Here is a 21,052-nt window from a genome sequence, read left to right as displayed (position 1 = left end):
TGCCCTCTGAGTAGTTGCCCACAAAGCATGCAAGATATATATATATATATATATATATATACACATATACAGTCGTGGTCAAAAGTTTACATACACTTGTAAAGAACATAATGTCATGGCTGTCTTGAGTTTCCAATCATTTCATCTGATTACAGAACTTTCCTCCAGAAGGTCTTATCTTTGTCCATGTGATGTCAGATGACACTAGATGACAGTATTGTCCTGTTTAAGAGTGTCACAACATTGCTGTTTACGGCAGACGAACTGCTTTACGGTAGACAAAAACGTGACTGCTGTTGTTGTGTGTTTTTGCCGCGCTGGGAGGACGTTAATGAAACTGCCTGACAATAAACCCACATAAGAAACCAAGAACTCGCCCTCCATCATTCTACAGTTATAACGGGATTGGGCAGGTACGCTGTTTATATTGTGGGTTAGCGACTCAGGTCCGCATGGACCTGAGTCCGCCTGAATTTCGGGAGATTTTCGGGAGAAAATTTGTCCCGGGAGGTTTTCGGGAGAGGCGCTGAATTTTGTCAGTCTCCCGGAAAATCCGGGAGGGTTGGCAAGTATGGCTTACATGTCCCTTGGCAAATTTACCTCCAATAAGGCGCTTTTGGTAGCCATCCACAGAACTTTCCTCCAGAAGGTCTTATCTTTGTCCATGTGATGTCAGATGAAACAAAAATGGAGCTGTTTGGCCACAATACCCAGCAATATGTTTGGAGGAGAAAAGGTGAGGCCTTTAATCCCAGGAACACCAGCCATACTGTCAAGCATGGTGGTGGTAGTATTATGCTCTGGGCCTGTTTTGCTGCCAATGGAACTGGTGCTTTACAGAGAGTAAATGGGACAATGAGAAAGGAGGATTACCTCCAAATTCTTCAGGACAAGCTAAAATCATCAGTTGGGTGTTCCAACAGGACAATGACCCAAAACACACGTCAAAAGTGGTAAAGGAATGGCTAAATCAGGCTAGAATGAAGGTTGGCAAGTATGGCTTACATGTCCCTTGGCAATCTTGGCAGTGGTAAAGGAATGGCTAAATCAGGCTAGAATGATGGTTGGCAAGTATGGCTTACATGTCCCTTGGCAAATTTACCTCCAATAAGGCGCTTTTGGTAGCCATCCACAGAACTTTCCTCCAGAAGGTCTTATCTTTGTCCATGTGATGTCAGATGAAACAAAAATGGAGCTGTTTGGCCACAATACCCAGCAATATGTTTGGAGGAGAAAAGGTGAGGCCTTTAATCCCAGGAACATCATTCCTACCGTAAAGCATGGTGGTGGTAGTATTATGCTCTGGGCCTGTTTTTGCTGCCAATGGAACTGCTGCTTTACAGAGAGTAAATGGGACAATGAAAAAGGAGGATTACCTCCAAATTCTTCAGGACAACCGAAAATCATCAGTTGGGTGTTCCAACAGGACAATGACCTCAAACACACGTCAAAAGTGGTAAAGGAATGGCTAAATCAGGCTAGAATTAAGATTTTAGAATGACCTTCCCAAAGTCCTGACTTAAACGTGTGGACAATGCTGAAGAAATGTCAGAAAACCGACAAATTTAGCTGAACTGCACCAATTTTGTCAAGAGGAGTGGTCAGAAATTCAAGCAGAAGCTTGTGGATGGCTACCAAAAGCGCCTTATTGCAGTGAAACTTGCCAAGGGACATGTAAGCAAATATTAACATTGCTGTATGTATACTTTTGACCCAGCACATTTTCAGTAGACCCATAATAAATTTATAAAAGAACCAAACTCATTAATATTTTTTGTGACCAACAAGTATGTGCTCCAATCACTCTATCACAAAAAAATAAGAAATGATTGGAAACTCAAGACAGCCATGACATTATGTTCTTTACAAGTGTATGTCAACTTTTGACCACGACTAAACATATATACATATACACATATATATGTGTTTGTATATCTATATATATTCACTATTCCCTCTGAGTAGTTGCCCACAAACATACTTGCCAACCTTGAGACCTCCGATTTCGGGAGGTGGGGGGTGGGGGCGTGGTCGAGGGTGGGGCGGGGCGTGGTTAAGAGGGGAGGAGTATATTGACAGCTACAATTCACCAAGTCAAGTATTTCATACATATATATATATATATATATATATATATATATATATATATATATATATAAATAAATAAATGATAAATGGGTTATACTTGTATAGCGCTTTTCTACCTTCAAGGTACTCAAAGCGCTTTGACAGTATTTCCACATTCACCCATTATATATATATATATATATATATATATATATATATATATATATATATATATATATATATATATATATATAGATAGATAGATAGATATCTACATCCTGAAAATATGCAAACAAAACTGTGTTTAGATAATTGATACTTCAAACTTGCATAAATAAATATTAAGGAATATAACATAACTTGGCTTCTGAGAGTTTCAAAATGTAATGAATAAAATGCTAAAGTTGTTGATAAACAAGCAATTATTTTAATAATTAAATATGGTCATTTTAAATGAATTATTATGATAATTTAAAATCAATTATGTCAAATATGTTTATTTTAATGCATAATTCTATGGCTGGATGTAATAAGGAGTCACGAAAAAATACAAATAAAAATACAATTAATTTTGATGTTTTTAGCAAAATATAGTAAAAATGTATTAATTATTAATTTTTTTTAATTAATAAATATATTTATTTTTAGGTAAAATAAACATAATAATACAATTTATCTCTAGTCTGGATGATTTAGTTCTTGTCACCCTGTTGTCCTCCCCATGAAAAAAGGCTGTCCTCACTCAGGTCCGCATGGAGCTGGAGGGGGCGTGGCTTCCAGCTCCGGCTGAAAATCGGGAGATTTTCGGGAAAATATTTGTCCCGGGAGTTTTTTTGGGAGAGGCGCTGAATTTCGGGAGTCTCCCGGAAAATTCGGGAGGGTTGGCAAGTATGCCCACAAAGCATGCGAGATACATATACTGTATATAAAGAAATGACGACATTCCATCATGAGAGAATGGTGGCAGTGTTGGTGTACTCACAGCTGCATTATGAGGTACAGGTGATTGGAGCTCTCGTAAATGTCCTCCAGAGCCACGATATTCTCATGTTTTATCCTGCAGGAAACAAACGCCACTGATTATTGCAACTATCTCCTTGCTTTTTGTTCGCAGCATGCCCTGTTGATTGGGAACTCATCATTAGCATTTTTTTACAGCATTGGTGAGGAGGGCATCTTTTTGTGAATGATGCATCGCGGAGGAGGCGGCCGGATGGAGAAGGGAGGTGTACTTTAAAGGTAATCAATGAGTCACGAAGCGGCAACCCCCGTCAGCGAGACACGACAGGACAAAGGCGCTCTATCTGGGGACAACCTGCAATGACTTGGTGTGGAGTAAAAAGAGACATGGGGGGGGGGGGGGGTGGTGAGTCTGAAAAGGACTTCCTCGTTAAGCCCACAAAGAGAAAGGAGAGCTGGGTTTAATTAAAGGCTCTCAGACGACCAGAAGACATTTAGAACATGAGGAAGTCGGAGCGGAGGATGGAGATGAGGGAATAATAAAAAGGAGGATGGCAACTGTAACCAGGCAACTGGAATCAACGCTCCAGCAGTGGTGACTGGGGGGGGGGGTTTACCCATCATGCTCTGGGGGAGGGTTCAAGTCACATGGTGTCAATGTCGCGTGTGAGTGGGCGCAGTATTGAAACAAGATTTTTTTGTTGTTGTTGACAAATTTCCTGCATAGGCAGCAACATTGCTGACATGACGTCCTAACAAAAGAGCGACTGGAGACATTTTGTTCTGTCAAAAATAATAAAAGGCAACCAAAATAGCTTGATAACCTAATTATTTACGAAGAATTTGTCTTGTGAGGCAAAAGGGAGCGCACTGCTTGGCTGCAACCAGCGGAGGCGCTGTTGGTTTTGTTCGCCACTGCTTGGCGGAGATGACGATGTTACAAAATATTTCTTCTATCATGAATGAATGAATGAATGAAATAAGTTTATTTCGGTCATATAATCAACCATCAACCATTAACCATTTTGTGTGACCAGTTTAAGAGTACAGACTATACATATACAGTATAACAATCATACACATTTACACACAAAAGGAAAAGAAAAGAAAAGAAAAAGCATGACCGAAAAAGGAATAGGCTGAAGCCAAAGCTTATATTTGCCTATCCTATGTCTTCACTGAAAATAAGATTACCTGGAACATCAATGTAAAAAAAAAAAAAAAAAAAATCAAAATCAATGGAATGAAAGTAATTGTTACTATATTTTATAATTTTCAATTATCTCACCTTTCAATGTTTTCTTAAACCTTAACAAAGAAGTACATGTCTTCAACTCATCACTGAGCTTGTTCCACCATTTAACTCCTAAAACTGAAATACATTTGTAATTAATATTCGTTCTTGCTTTACCTATTTCAAAAATCAATACCCCCCGTAAATGATGGTTTTCTCCTCTTAATTGAAATAACCTAAGAATACAAGCTGGAAGGCAGTTGCATAATTTCCATTGTTTTTAAAAACACAATATCTGAACATTTTAACACATTAGAACTTATAAATAATGGATTGGTATGTTCATAGTAGCACGCTTTGTGTATTATTCTAATGACCCTTTTTTGAAGTTTAATTATTGGGTCTATGTTTGTTCTATAAACATTTCCCCAAACTTCAACACAATATGTTAAATATGGAAAAATAAAAGAATAATATAACATATGCAGACATTTCTTATTCAGCATGTGTTTTACTTTATAAAGAATGGCAATGGATTTGGATATTTTTCCCTTTACATATTCAATATGCGCTTTCCAACATAATTTATGATCAATTATTATTCCCAAGAATTTAGTTTCATATACTCTATCAATTTCCACTTGATTTAATTTTAATTCACATTTTGTCCTTGCACCACTAAACACCATACATTTTGTTTTCTTATCATTTAATGATAACTTATTGATATCAAACCATTTTTTTTAGCCAACCTCTATTATCCTCAACACTTCCTTCAAGTCTTCTCCTGAACAATATACATTTGTATCATCTGCAAACATAATAAATTTAAATTTATTAGATACTGAACAAATATCATTTAAATATAGTATAAATAACTTAGGTCCCAATACCGAGCCTTGTAGAACCCCACAAGTTACTCTTCTTGGCTGTGACTTAGTCCTTTTGATTTCCACATATTGAGATTTATTACTTAAATAACTACTTAACCACTCTTGTGAAACACCTCTTATGCCATAGTTTTCCAATTTTTGCAGAAGTAACGAATGATCATCGATCAAGGATTTTTTTTTTTGTTAAAAACGATCTGATTGAGTTAGTCTTCATATGAATAATTGTTCAATTTTACAAATTAATTTTGTTCTAAAGAGGAAATTTGTGGGGTGTTGAGGTGGCGGGGGGTGTATATATTTTTAAGTATCTTATATATATATATATATATTTTTTTTTTCTTTTCCTGAGGAGGAGCAAAACACCTGCGCAGTGAATTGATTTAAAGGGGAACATTATCACCAGACCTATGTAAGCGTCAATATATACCTTGATGTTGCAGAAAAAAAGACCATATATTTTTTTAACTGATTTCCAAACTCTAAATGGGTGAATTTTGGCAAATTAAATATTCGCTCTCGGAGCGATGACGTCACAACGTGGCGTCACATCGGGAAGCAATCCGCCATTTTCTCAAACACCAAGTCAAATCAGCTCTGTTATTTTCCGTTTTTTCGACTGTTTTCCGTACCTTGGAGACATCATGCCTCGTGGGTGTGTTGTCGGAGGGTGTAACAACACGAACAGGGACGGATTCAAGTTGCACCAGTGGCCCAAAGATGCGAAAGTGGCAAGAAATTGGACGTTTGTTCCGCACACTTTACCGACGAAAGCTATGCTACGACAGAGATGGCAAGAATGTGTGGATATCCTGCGACAGTCAAAGCAGATGCATTTCCAACCATAAAGTCAAAGAAATCTGCCGCCAGACCCCCATTGAATATGCCGGAGTGTGAGCAATTCAGGGACAAAGGACCTCGGTAGCACGGCAAGCAATGGCGGCAGTTTGTTCCCGCAGACGAGCGAGCTAAACCCCCTGGATGTCTTGGCTCACACCGTCCCGAAGATGATCAAGAGAAAAATATCGACCCTAGCTTCCCTGGCCTGCTGACATGAGGGTATGTCTACAGAATATATTAATTGATGAAAACTGGGCTGTCTGCACTCTCAAAGTGCATGTTGTTGCCAAATGTATTTCATATGCTGTAAACCTAGTTCATAGTTGTTAGTTTCCTTTAATGCCAAACAAACACATACCAATCGTTGGTTAGAAGGCGATCGCCGAATTCGTCCTCGCTTTCTCCCGTGTCGCTGGCTGTCGTGTCGTTTTCGTCGGTTTCGCTTGCATACGGTTCAAACCGATATGGCTCAATAGCTTCAGTTTCTTCTTCAATTTCGTTTTCGCTACCTGCCTCCACACTACAACCATCCGTTTCAATACATGCGTAATCTGTTGAATCGCTTAAGCCGCTGAAATCCGAGTCTGAATCCGAGCTAATGTCGCTATAGCTTGCTGTTCTATGCGCCATGTTTGTTTGTGTTGGCTTCACTGTGTGACGTCACAGGAAAATGGACGGGTGTATATAACGATGGTTAAAATCAGGCACTTTGAAGCTTTTTTTTAGGGATATTGCGTGATGGGTATAATTTTGAAAAACACTTCGAAAAATATAATAAGCCACTGGGAACTGATTTTTAATGGTTTTAACCCTTCTGAAATTGTGATAATGTTCCCCTTTAAGTGGTGGTAGAAGTGCACAGTCTCTACCCGCACTGTTTTGTCTTGGCCCCATGTGGCGTCCTCCAGTGGCATGAAAAGCTCACGACGACCTTCTGCCGTACGGGGTTGCAGAGGTCTGCCAGAGCACCGGTCTGTTGGTGACTGCCTAATGCGGGTCCTCGCCACAGGGGTTTTCTCCCGTAGCCTATAACCAAGTGGTTAGCCAGTAGGCACTGGTCAATGAGGCAGAGACTTTTGAGGCGGTCTCTGCAAGCTATTTAACTCATAGCTGGGACCCTGACAGGTACTACCACCCCGGGTCAGAGTGGACCTGGGAGCAATGATGACTGAGGGGGGGAAACTCCACCTTCCCCAAAACTCCAGAACTCCCGAACTGAAGCCTCAAAAATTTATTATATATATATATATGAAAAAATATATATCAATATAGTCTTATATAAGTGTTATAATGAAGGAAACACATGATGTAAGACTTTTAAAGTAATTTTGATAGTAGGCTAATATAGCTAATATAGACACTTACAATATGTGTTGCCTTCATTATAACACTTATATAAGACTTTTAAAGTAATTTTGATAGTAGGCTATTATAGCTAATATAGACACTTATATCATGTGTTGCCTTCATTATAACACTTATATAAGACTTTTAAAGTCATTTTGATAGTAGGCTAATATAGCTAATATAGACACTGACATCATGTGTTGCCTTCATTATAACACTTATATAAGACTTTTAAAGTCATTTTGATAGTAGGCTAATAAGGCATTTACATCAATCAATCAATCAATCAATGTTTATTTATATAGCCCTAAATCACAAGTGTCTCAAAGGGCTGCACAAGCCACAACGACATCCTCGGTACAGAGCCCACATCATGTGTTGCCTTCATAATAACACTTATATAAGACTTTTATAGTCATTTTGATAGTAGGCTAATAAAGACATTTACATCAAGTGTTGCTTTCATTATAAGACGTATATAAGACGTTTAAAGTAATTTTGATAGTAGGCTAATATAGCTAATATAGACACTTACATCATGTGTTGCCTTCATTATAACACTTATATAAGACTTTTAAAGTCATTTTGATAGTAGGCTAATAAAGCTAATGTAGACACTTACATCATGTGTTGCCTTCATTATAATACTTATATAAGACTTTTAAAGTCATTTTGATAGTAGGCTAATATAGACACTTGCATCATGTGTTGTCTTCATTATAACACTTATATAAGACTTTTAAAGTCATTTTGATAGTAGGCTAATAAAGCTAATGTAGACACTTACATCATGTGTTGCCTTCATTATAACACTTATATAAGACTTTTAAAGTCATTTTGATAGTAGGCTAATAAAGGCATTTACATCATGTGTTGCCTTCATAATAACACTTATATAAGACTTTTATAGTCATTTTGATAGTAGGCTAATAAAGAGATTTACATCAAGTGTTGCTTTCATTATAAGACGTATATAAGACGTTTAAAGTAATTTTGATAGTAGGCTAATATAGCTAATATAGACACTTACATCATGTGTTGCCTTCATTATAACACTTATATAAGACTTTTAAAGTCATTTTGATAGTAGGCTAATATAGACACTTACATTACGTGTTGCCTTTATTATAACACTTATATAAGACTTTTAAAGTCATTTTGATAGTAGGCTAATAAAGCTAATGTAGACACTTACATCATGTGTTGTCTTCAATATAACACTTATATAAGACTTTTAAAGTCATTTTGATAGTAGGCTAAGATAGCTAATATAGACACTTACATCATGTGTTGCCTTCATTATAAGACTTATATAAGACTTTTAAAGTCATTTTGATAGTAGGCTAATATAGATACTTACATCATGTGTTGTCTTCAATATAACACTTATATAAGACTTTTGATTTTTTCACGGCTCCAGACAGATTTTTGTTTTGTATTCTTGGTCCAATATGGCTTTTTCGACATCCTGGGTTGCCGACTCCTGGCCTAGCTTCACGTATTGTTTCATGTTGGTTAAGTAACTTGTAATCCGGTTTAAGACCAAGCCTCTGATGCCATTCCGTTCTCATTTTTGGACTAAAATATTGTGAGTTATTGTGTCAAATGCTTTAGTTAGAGCCCACATTTCGTTACTACATATTGCATTGGTCATTTCCATTTCTTGTTAACTCAACGGATCCGTTGCGGGGTTTTTTGTTACCTCACTTGTGGTGACTTGACAAGGAAGTGTGCACACCCCAATCAAGAAGTGGTGATACCTACTTCCTCAGCACTGCGATCTCATTCTCCAGACTGGTCTCCTTCCCCTTCAGGGCCTTTTTGGGGATGCACTTGATGGCCACCATCTTTCCCGTGGCCTTCTCCCGAGCCATCACCACCTCGGAGAACGCACCGCTGCGAGGGACCGGGTCAGGGCGAGAACCGGGGAGAAAAGGCAAGAAAGAAACACGTTAAAATGATGCAGTGCAGAAAATCAAAAGTCCCATCTGAACTCTGAACTAAATAAACACATTACAATTTATTGTGTGACTGCTCCTAAGCATATTTTTCATCCGATTCAAAGAGTTCCAACCTCAAACTGTTCAACCTATTTGGGAACCACGGGCTTTCCCTTGACAAATTCCAAAAACTCCCTGATTACCCAGAATTACAGGTTTTCCGAGACATTTTTCCTCATTCAAAATCAATTGGTCATTTTGCCACCATTTGCACATTTTTCAACCTATTCAACATATTCCTCTCATCCTGGACATTCAAAACTATCATTTCTCCAAGTTCAAAAAAATTCCAGGAATTTCCAGAATTCCCTTTTTTCTGTCGACTACTCCTTTCACATTTTTCAACTCACTTCAACCGTTCCACCGTCCAAACATTCCTCTTAATCAGGACAAAAAACAAACAAGTTGTTTTATTAACTGGAAAAATTCTCGGTTTTCCCGAAATTCCTGGAATTCCTTAAAACCATTTCTCAATTGAAAATGTTACTGCTTCAATATTTCTCGACCCATTTGAAAAATTTCAACACCAACCATTTCAACTCATTCAGAACATATAAGTATTTTTCACATTTTCCCCCAAAAATTCTAACTTTTCCCAAAATTTCATGAAATTCCCATTAAAATGAATGTGACATTTTTCCACCATTTCCACATTTTTCAACCTATTCAAACCATTCCACCTTCAACATATTCCTCTCATCCTGGACATTCAAAACTATCATTTCTCCAAGTTCAAAAAAAATTCCAGTAATTTCCAGAATTCCCTTTTTTGACCCTTTTTCCTGTCGACTACTCCTTCTACATTTTTCAACTCACTTCAACCATTCCACCGTCCAAACATTCCTCTTAATCAGGACAAAAAACAACTGGAGGCTGGCTGCCGCTATAAAGCGCTACTCAGCCATCCACAACCCCGAAGAGGAATTAAGCAGTGGTGAAGGCGTTGATTGGGGGAGGGGCGGGTGTGTGCATGTATGCCCAATTAACTTGGGTGAGATGTTGAAATGTTTTTGTGGACTGGGGGCTGATCTCAAAGTTCGACACCAGGTGTTATTGAAAAAAAGGAAAGTCAAAAGCGTCCATCGTTGAGGAGTCCTCGGGGGAGTTTTTCAGAACAGCCTGTTCCTGATAGCATCAAGGCCATTCGAGGGATTCAAATCGTAGATTAAGATGTTGTTTTCTTGGAGCAGTCAAAACAATGACATTCCTGCTCTGTGTGTCCGTGCTGGCTCTCTCAAATTCAATTTAATTCTTCCTTCTCAGCAAGCTTCTCCATGATGAGATCCATTTTGCGATTCAAATCAGAAATCGCCCCAGTCTGTGTTCCCATAGCCCGACCCAATCCTTCCATTGCGACGAACAGCCGTTGGGCTCCTTGAGTGGCTGCCATCGTCTTTCGAATTTGACGATACACCAGAGCAATGCCCAGCCCAATCAGCAGGTGCTTCGCGATCACGGTTCCAAATAGGTAGATGTCTTCCACGTCCTCGATGGAAAGGACTGAGAGGCACATGAGTCTCCATTTATCCCAGGAGTCTCTCACGTACCCCGCAGCAATGGTTCCATCAGGGCAGCCAGGCTCCCCCGAACCTCTTTTCCTTGTCGATTGCGTCGAGAGTCCAGCTGATCATATCCATGTTTGAAGTTTAGATTTGAGGACAGCGCAAAGAAAGAGGCTTCAAAGAAGTTCAGACAGGACAAGGACACGAAGAGAGCAAGCAGGGAAGGAGGGAGCGGAGAAAAACGCGACCGCCCTCACCAAGAGGCAAGACAGAAAGCTATATAGTTATAGTTATATACAACATTTCAATTGTTATGATGCCAGGTTGGGGACAGGTGTGCCGTGTCACAGTCTGATGTTGCTCGTGCTCAGGGAGTTTGTGCGTCTGCTCCCACACGACAAGGTAGAGAGAACATGAGCCTGCCTCGCCTTGACTCAAGCGGTGTTGACACAGAAAAGTGCACAAGCAGCATATTGTGAGTATTTACAAAGAACCGGCAAGGTCCCACCGCCCGTACGTGTTAGTTTAAGGCAGGGCAAACACTTTTAAGACCTCTAAAAAAAAAAAAAAAAAAAAGAACAGAGCGAAAACATGTTTGGAACATACGTCTATGTGCACCTTCAAAAACAAATTAGGGCGATATTTGCTTAAGCGACGGCTGTCTGTTGCTACGATACCACCTTCAAGGCTGTCACGCGTTCTGCTGAGCAGGCTTTTTTCTTCCCCTTTTCTTGCATCCGCCCCCGCCCGCCGCCTCCTCCATCTTGTGTCATGACCTCAGCGGTGACCATCGTGAAGAACGACCGAGGAAAAACCTGAACAGGCCAGCTTATTTCCCGCCATAAGTTATTGATGGGGGGAAATGTATTTACGTTTTTTGCACACAAGCATGGCCTTTGCGAGGATATGAGGCACAGATGGCACAACAACATCAAGACATTTCATCTCTGATTCATCCGCTAATTACAGTCCAGATTAATCCCTTTGGCATTTGATCAATATCAAGTCCAAACGCCTTCAAAATGAGTCCACAGCTGCCACGAATAAGTATCAGTGTACACACCCCAAAACCAAGTTGGCACATTGGGTAAATGGTAAATAAAAACAGAATACAATGATTTGCACATCCTTTTCAACTTATATTCAATTGAATAGACTGCAAAGACAAGATACTTAACGTTCCAACTGTAAAACGTTGTTGTTTTTTGCAAATACTAGCTCATTTGGAATTTGAAGCCTGCAAGGTGTTTCAAAAAAGCTGACACGAGTGGCAAAAAAAGACTGAGAAAGTTGAGGAACGCTCATCAAAACACTTATTTGGAACATCCGGCTAATTAGGAACAGGTGGGTGTCAGTTCTTCCTCCCAGGGAATCTAAGTTATTGGTCAATCCCAAGTTCTTTCGATGACATATATGCTGAGTAAGAAGGACCATCAAGACAGAATTGGAATATTTTCAAGTTTTACTAAAGCTTTAGGAGATCAGTTTAACCAATACATTCATATCGGCGACTCTAGTTCATCTGACATTCAAACGGAAAAGCCAACTTATTGCACACAAAGAAAGCCCCCCCTCACTCCCTCGCAACACTGAAGTGTTGCGGGCTCCAGTACTATGGAATGCCCTCCCGGTAACAATTAGAGATGCTACCTCAGTAGAAGCATTTAAGACCCATCTTAAAACTCATTTGTATACTCTAGCCTTTAAATAGCCCCCCTGTTAGACCAGTTAATCTGCCGTTTCTTTTCTTTTCTCCTCTGCTCCCCTTTTCCTTGTGGAGGGGGGGGGGGGCACAGGTCCGGTGGCCATGGATGAAGTGCTGGCTGTCCAGAGTCGGGACCCGGGATGGACCGCTCGCCTGTGCATCGGCTGGGAACATCTCTGCGCTGCTGACTCGTCTCCGCTCGGGATGGTGTCCTGCTGGCCCCAGTATGGACTGGACTCTTACTATTATGTTGGATCCACTATGGACTGGACTCTCACAATATTATGTCAGACCCACTCGACATCCATTGCATTCAGTCTCCCCTAGAGGGGGGGGGGGGGGGGGGTTACCCACATATGCGGTCCTCTCCAAGGTTTCTCATAGTCATTCACATCGACGTCCCACTGGGGTGAGTTTTTCCTTGCCCTTATGTGGGCTCTGTACTGAGGATGTCGTTGTGGCTTGTGCAGCCCTTTGAGACACTTGTGATTTAGGGCTATGTAAATAAACATTGATTGATTGATTGATAAGGAAGATTTGGGGGTTTGGTTTCACATTCCTGATGGTTTAAGACACTAAACAGACAATCTGAAGACAAAGAGAGACTGGTAGAATATACAAAGGAAAAGTACTATCTACTCTAAACATGGCTATGTAAAATGAAAGAACTCTTAAACACATATGCATCCTCCATAATATAAAAGCAGCTTCCATGAAATGCTCAGTCGTTCACAAACAAGGACGGGGCGAGGGTCACCACTTTGTCAACAAATGCGTGAGCAAATTGTTTAAGAACAACATTTCTCTACCAGCTATTGCAAGGAATTTAGGGATTTCACCATCTACGGTCTGTAATATCATCAAAAGGTTCAGAGAATCTGAAGAATCACTGCACGTAAGCGATGATATTACGGACCTTCCATCCTCTCAGGCGGTACTGCATCAAAAAGCGACATCAGTGTGTAAAGGATATCTCCACATGGGCTCAGGAACGCTTCAGAAAACCACTGTCAGTAACTACAGTTGGTCGCTACATCTGTAAGTGCAAGTTAAAACTTAGCAAGTTTGGCGTCAGATGAAAAAATATGTCTCCATCTTTCAAAGGCATCCCTGATACAAATCCTGGTTTTGTTCCTGGCTTTGTCATGAATAAGTTGAGAATGGTAACTTTTAGATTTACTAAGGCCTGACATGTTTAGTAACCTTACCAGTGGCAGTAGCCAGACGAAGACGGCAACCTTGGATGTGACACACCCACGTACTTTCTAATTGGTCAAACGGTAAAGGGCGGGACACCGAAATGAAAACAATAACAATATTTCGGGGCTGTAAATGTCATTTTGAAATGAGCATATCCTGGCTGAACTACTGTTATCAGTTATAGAGGTATTGGAAAAGAACATGATTTTTTAATGCCTTTTGACATATCAGTGCCGTTTAATGATGACTTGACATGAAATTATTACATATGGCTCCTTTAAGAAACACCACTGTCAGTAACTACAGTTGGTCGCTACATCTGTAAGTACAAGTTAAAACTCTATTATGCAAAGCCAAAGCCATTTATCAACAACACCCAGAAACGCTGCCGGCTTTGCTGGGCCCGAGCTCATCTAAGATGGACTGATGCAAAGTGGAAAAGTGTTCCGTGGTCTGACGAGTCCACGTTTGGAGACTGTGGACGTCGTGTCCTCCGGACCAAAGAGGAAAAGAACCATCCGGATTGTTCTAGGCGCAAAGTGTAAAAGCCGGCATCTGTGATGGTATGGGGGTGTATTAGTGCCCAAGACATGGGTAACTTACACATCTGTGAAGGCGCCATTAATGCTGAAAGGTACATACAGGTTTCGGAGCAACATATGTTGCCATCCAAGCAACGTTATCACGGACGCCCCTGCTTATTTCAGCAAGACAATGCCAAGCCACGTAAGAGAACGGAGACCCCCGGACTGTAGAACAACTTAAGCTGTACATCAAGCAAGAATGGGAAAGAATTCCACCTGAGAAGCTTAAAAAATGTGTCTCCTCAGTTCCCAAACGTTTACTGAGTGTTGTTAAAAGGAAAGGCCATGTAACACAGTGGTGAAAATGCCCTTGTGACAACTTTTTTGCAATGTGTTGCTGCCATTAAATTCTAAGTTAATGATTATTTGGCAAAAAAAAATGAAGTTTCTCAGTGTGAACATGAAATATCTTGTCTTTGCAGTCTATTCAATTGAATATAAGTTGAAAAGGATTTGCAAATCATTGTTTTTATTTACCATTTACACAACGTGACAACTTCACTGGTTTTGGCCCCTAGCTCCTTGAAGGATGCTGATTGGTTCCCTCATGATCATTCTAACATCAATTTGGTTGAGATGTGGAGGTTGTACAAAACCACATGTTGGAATGTCACCACAACACAACGTGTCTTGGCTCACGTGGGGAAAAAACAAAGTGAATCACCATTTTTGGGGGAAAAAAAAAAAAAAAAAGTATAGCGCCCAACATGAGAGGGTCCATTATGCTCTCAGAGTGTAATCAGTCCCTCCCTGCAGGCTCTAAACTGGCAGCACTAAGTCCCACCGCGGCCATCAAATCCACGCTAATCCCCCACTCCATCCTCCCACTGGTGGTGTGTGGGTCAGTCAACGCTCAAACCTGACACAGCGCTCACAAAAACACACCACCTGGTGACCCTGCAGAGAACATGAGCAAACACGAGGCAACGAGTCGGCGTGTTCGCTCGGTGCTCCGTTTTTCCGCGCCACATTAAACGCATCAGTCATTAGGAGACGTGCGAGCCTAACAACAGCACAGCGACATGCAGAATGTGGCTTGGCATTGTCTTGCTGAAATAAGCAGGGGCGTCCATGAAAAATATATGTTATATATATATATATATATATATATATATATATATATATATATATATATATATATATATATATATATCCATCCATCCATTTTCTACTGCTTAATTCCTTCGGGGTCGCGGGGGGCGCTGGAGTCTATCTCAGCTACAATCGGGCGGAAGGCGGGGTACACCCTGGACAAGGCGCCACTTCATCACAGGGCCAACACAGATAGATATAACATATATTTTTCATGGACGCCCCTGGACGACCAATGAAATAAGCAGGGGCGTCCATGAAAAAAAAAAAATATATATATATATATAACATATTTTTCATGGACGCCCCTGCTTATTTCAGGGGCGTCCATGAAAAAAAATAAAATAATATATATATATATATATATATATATACATATATATATATATATATATAAAACATATTTTTCATGGACGCCCCTGATTATTTCAGCAAGACAATACACATACATACATACATACATACATATATATATAAACATATGTTGCTCTAAAACCTGTATGGACAGTCTGCTTGGTAAGGACACACGTTTATAGTTATATAGTACCAATGCTTGTCACACCCTTGATCACCCCCTGGGAGGTGAGGGGAGCAGTGAGCAACAGCGGTGGCCGTGCCTGGGAATCATTTTTGGTGATGTAACCCCCAATTTGTGCAAAATATAAGAACAGTCTGCTACAATGGTAATTTGTGCAAAATATAACAATCTTCTATAATGGTCATTTGTGCAAAATATAACAACAAATTGCTACTATTGTAAATTGTACAAAATACAAAATATAACAATCTGCTACAATGCTGGTCATTTGTACAAAATATAACAACATTGTAGCAGTTTGTTGTTATATTTTGCACAAATTACCATTGTAGCAGTTTGTTGTTATATTTTGCACTAATTACATTCGTAGCAGTTTGTTGTTATATTTTGCACAAATTACCATTGTAGCAGTTTGTTATAAAATTGTACACAAATTATTATTGTCCCAGTTTGTTATATTTTGCACAAATTACCATTGTAGCAGTTTGTTGTTATATTTTGTACAAATTACCATTTAGCAGTTTGTTGTTATATTTTGCACAAATTACTGTTGTAGCAATTTGTTATATTTCGCACAAATTACCATTGTAGCAGTTTGTTATATTTTGTACAAATTACTATTGAAGCAATTTGTTATATTTTGCACAATTTTTCATTGTAGCAGATTGTTATATTTTGCACAAATTACCATTGTAGCAGATTGTTATATTTTGCACAAATGACCATTTCAGCAGATTGTTGTTATACTTTGTACAAATGACCATTGTAGCAGATTGTTATATTTTGTATTTTGTACAAATTACAATAGTAGCAATTTGTTATATTTTGCACAAATTACTATTGTAGCAGTTTGTTGTTATATTTTGCACAAATTACAATTGTAGCAGTTTGTTGTTATATTTTGCACAAATTACCATTGTAGCAGTTCGTTGTTATATTTTGCACAAATTACCATTGTAGCAGTTTGTTGATATATTTTGCACAAATTACTATTGTAGCAGTTTGTTGTTATATTTTGCACAAATTACCATTGTAGCAGTTTGTTATATTTTGCACAAATTACCATTGTCGCAGTTTGTTGTTATATTTTGCACTAATTACATTCGTAGCAGATTGTTATAATTTGCACAAATTACCATTTTAGCAGATTGTTATATTTTGCACAAATTACCATTGTAGGAGATTGTTATATTTTGTATTTTGTACAAATTACCATTGTAGCAGATTGTTGTTAAATTTTGCACAAATGACCATTGTAGCAGTTTGTTATATTTTGCACTAATTACATTCGTAGCAGATTGTTGTTATATTTTGCACAAATTACCATTTTAGCAGATTGTTGTTATATTTTGGTAATCAATGGTAATCCCAAATTACCATTGTAGCAGTTTGTTATATTTTGCACAAATTACAATTATAGCAGTTTGTTATAAAATTTTGCACAAATTACTATTGTAGCAATTTGTTGTTATATTTTGTACAAATTACCATCGTAGCAATTAGTTATATTTTGTACAAATTATAATTGTAGCAGATTGTTGTTGTGTTATTCACAAATTACCATTGTAGCAGATTGTTGGTACATTTTGCACAAATTACAATTGGAACAGATTGTTGTTGTATTTTGCACACATTACCATTGTAGCAGTTTGTTGTTATATTTCGCACATATTACAATCCTACCAGATTGTTATTATATTTTGTACTAAACGGCCTTAAGGTAGGATACTGTGCCAGGTATGGCAGTAAGGAGATATAGTTGTATACAAACACGATGCTGCTAGTCTGCTCAGCTGAGACATTAAAGCAGAGAGCTGGTGCACAGGAAACCGCTCATCATCACACAGCAGCTGACGCCGCGAGGACAGCGAGAGCGTCATTTCTAGTCGACGTGCGCGCCACAGACTTTTGTGGCGGCGCGTTTGCAAGCGGCGTCCTCACAGGCCTACCAGGAGCGGAGCTGCATGACGAGACCGCAAGAAGTCACCCAGCGTGCACTTTCCTCTCGCCGCGTTGACAAGCCAGCGACATCACTCGATGATGTCAGGGAGTGAACTTTGTGACCTGGCGCTCATTGTAAACACACCGAGGTACAGCACGTCTGGGATTAAAGACACTTTGCAAATAGTCAAACAGTTTAAGAACAACGTTTCTCAAAGTGCAATTGCAAGAAATGTAGGGATTTCAACATCTACGGTCCATAATATCATCAAAAGGTTCAGAGAATCTGGAGAAATCACTCCACGTAAGCGGCATGGCCGGAAACCAACATTGAATGACCGTGACCTTCGATCCCTCAGATTGCACTGTATCAAAAACCGACATCAATCTCTAAAGGATATCACCACATGGGCTCAGGAACACTTCAGAAAACCACTGTCACTAAATACAGTTGGTCGCTACATCTGGAAGTGTAAGTTACAGCTCTACTATGCACAGCGAAAGCCATTTATCAACAACACCCAGAAACGCCGCCGGCTTCTCTGGGCCCGAGATCATCTAAGATGGACTGATACAAAGTAGAAAAGTGTTCTGTGGTCTGACCAGTCCACATTTCAAATTGTTTTTGGAAATATTCGACATCGTGTCCCAAACAAAGGGGAAGGGAACCATCCAGACTGTTATCGACGCAAAGTTGAAAAGCCAGCATCTGTGATGGTATGGGGGTGTATTAGTGCCCAAGGCATGGGTAACTTACACATCTGTGAAGGCGCCATTAATGCTGAAAGGTACATACAGGTTTAGGAACATATGCTGCCATCTAAGCGCCGTCTTTTTCATGGACGCCCCTGCTTATTTCAGCAAGACAATGCCAAGCCACATTCAGCACGTGTTACAACAGCGTGTCTTCGTAAAAAAAGAGTGCGGGTACTTTCCTGGCCCGCCTGCAGTCCAGACCTGTCTCCCATCAAAAATGTGTGGCGCATAATGAAGCGTAAAATACGACAGCGGAGACCCCGGACTGTTGAACGACTGAAGCTCTACATAAAACAAGAATGGGAAAGAATTCCACTTTCAAAGCCTCAACATTTAGTTTCCTCACTTCCCAATCGTTTATTGAGTGTTGTTAAAAGAAAAGGTGATGTAACACAGTGGTGAACTTTGGCACGTGTTGCAGCCATGAAATAAGTTAATTATTATTTGCAAAAAAAAAAATAAAGTTAATGAGTTTGAACATCAAATATGTTGTCTTTGTAGTGCATTCAATTGAATATGGGTTGAAAAGGATTTGCAAATCATTGTATTCCGTTTATATTTACATCTAACACAATTTCCTAACTCATATGGAAACGGGGTTTGTAAAACTCCACTAGGTAGGATGGGAAGCAACATGAAGGTGTTCTGTTCCTTTGATGTATTGTAATCAACAGAAAGATATTGTCTTGACCCGAGAACTACAAAGCGGAGAGGAAGCAGGACCAGACTCCCCTCAAGGCGACCTTTTCTTTGAACTGTTTTGTGGCCAAAGGCAGCGCCTGTTTACGACCCCGTCCCCTTAGAAACAGCTGTTGCCATGTAATCAAGGAAAGCCCAAATAAAAGAGGCGTACAATCTTCCGTCAGACCGTGAGACACTGTGCCCTTGTACAGTGTCTAGACGTTTCTCTTCAATTGAGCCAAATTTAATTCTGTCTGTTTAATTCCTTGCTTCTTGTCTTGTTTAATAGATGCCATCAGTGTTTGAACCTGACACATCATCTATGCAACATTTTGACCAAAGAACCACCATTACATGTTATGTAGACCACAAGGAAGTCTTTTACATTTAGAAAAAAATATATAATAATATGACTTCTTTATCGCGCCCTATAATCCGTTGCGCCTTATATATGAAAACATATGAAAAATAGACCATTCATCGGCAGTACGCTGTCACGGCCAGGAATGCGCCTCATTTTTGGACGCCTACATGCTGGCAAGGCTGTGGGCGATCAGCAATCTGCACACCTGGGACTGATGAGGGCGAACGGTATAAGGACCAGTGGACCCTTGCGAGAACTTAGTTCTCTATGGTGGACCGTAAGCCGACTCAAGCTTTATGCTCTTTGTTTCGCTCTCTGCGTTTCGCTCCTTGTCTGATGTCCTTGTTGTCCTCCCACGGTGTTTCCCCCGAGTTTTACCTGTCCGTTCTCCTGTCGTTCCCTGTCTGGATTCTGACTGCCTCCCCCGATCCTCGACCCCCTCTCGCACGGACACGGACTCTGACGCCTCTCTCTCGCCCTGGATCATCTGCCTGCCCCACGGACTGTCTTCCTGCCTTGTTCCTCCTCTCGCCCAACACATCATGGTAATACACAACAATTAATTACACACATTGTCAAACACACGTGGATTTTGTCACACACTCCATTCTATAGTTCAGTTAGTATTGTTTTTTTGATTATTATATACATATTATATATATATATAATAAATCTTACAGCTTTACTGCCCCCTGGTGTCTGTGTCGTCAACTCCCTTTGTTAAACATAACATGCACCTTATAATCCGTAGCGCCCTATGGTAATCATTTCAGGGGACCACAGAAAACCTTAGTAAGGTTGATCCCCAGGATTAAACAGCCGACTTTTAGCTTGTACCGTGTTCTTGAATGGTGTTTTAGTCACCCAGTGATGCAGCAATCACGTCTGCATGCTGACTCACTCCATTTCAAGTTCCTCTCCCCGAGCAGAAAAAGCTCCCTCTCAGTGGCTGTTGGATGAAAGCGAGTGTGTGTAAATGTGAATGTGTGTGTGTGTGTGTGTGTGTGTGTGTGATGCGATGTATGCAAAATGAGCCCCCTTTCATCAAATAATCACCCAGAAAAAATGGTCTGAGCTCCGCTCGTCCTCAGTGGATATACAACTCAGAGCACTTTTGAGGGGATTTTTTTTTATTGTATTTTTTGTGTAATGGAAAGGGGGCGTCGGGCCTGGTGGAGAAACATTCACAGGCGGTGCACGTACCGCCGTGCTGCTGAGTAACACTGAATCGTGTTGTGTACACGCTACAGCGGCAGCATTGTTATGCAATATGTATCACAAACCCCACGGTCCAGGTAGACAAGCCACAGCCGTAACGCACTTAAATCGATTAAATCGTAACGCACTTTAA

At 39.9% G+C, this 21,052-nt stretch overlaps 1 protein-coding gene across 2 annotated transcripts in view; it reads right to left on the bottom strand.

Moving 5' to 3' along the window:
- Positions 1–21,052, bottom strand: part of camk1db (calcium/calmodulin-dependent protein kinase 1Db) — an 84,211-nt gene that overhangs the window by 35,434 nt on the left and 27,725 nt on the right. For both annotated transcript variants that reach the window (XM_061924622.1, XM_061924623.1), the window contains exons 2-3: positions 9,103–9,234; positions 3,050–3,124 (exon numbers count right to left, since the gene is read on the bottom strand). In XM_061924622.1, coding sequence (XP_061780606.1) covers positions 3,050–3,124; positions 9,103–9,234 — 207 coding nt within the window. The remainder of the gene's footprint in view (positions 1–3,049; positions 3,125–9,102; positions 9,235–21,052) is intronic.

Source organism: Nerophis lumbriciformis, linkage group LG29 (assembly GCF_033978685.3).
Source record: "Nerophis lumbriciformis linkage group LG29, RoL_Nlum_v2.1, whole genome shotgun sequence".
Lineage (NCBI taxonomy): Eukaryota > Metazoa > Chordata > Actinopteri > Syngnathiformes > Syngnathidae > Nerophis > Nerophis lumbriciformis.
Note: the sequence above shows the minus strand (reverse complement) of the source record. Positions and strands in the feature narration are given on the sequence as shown.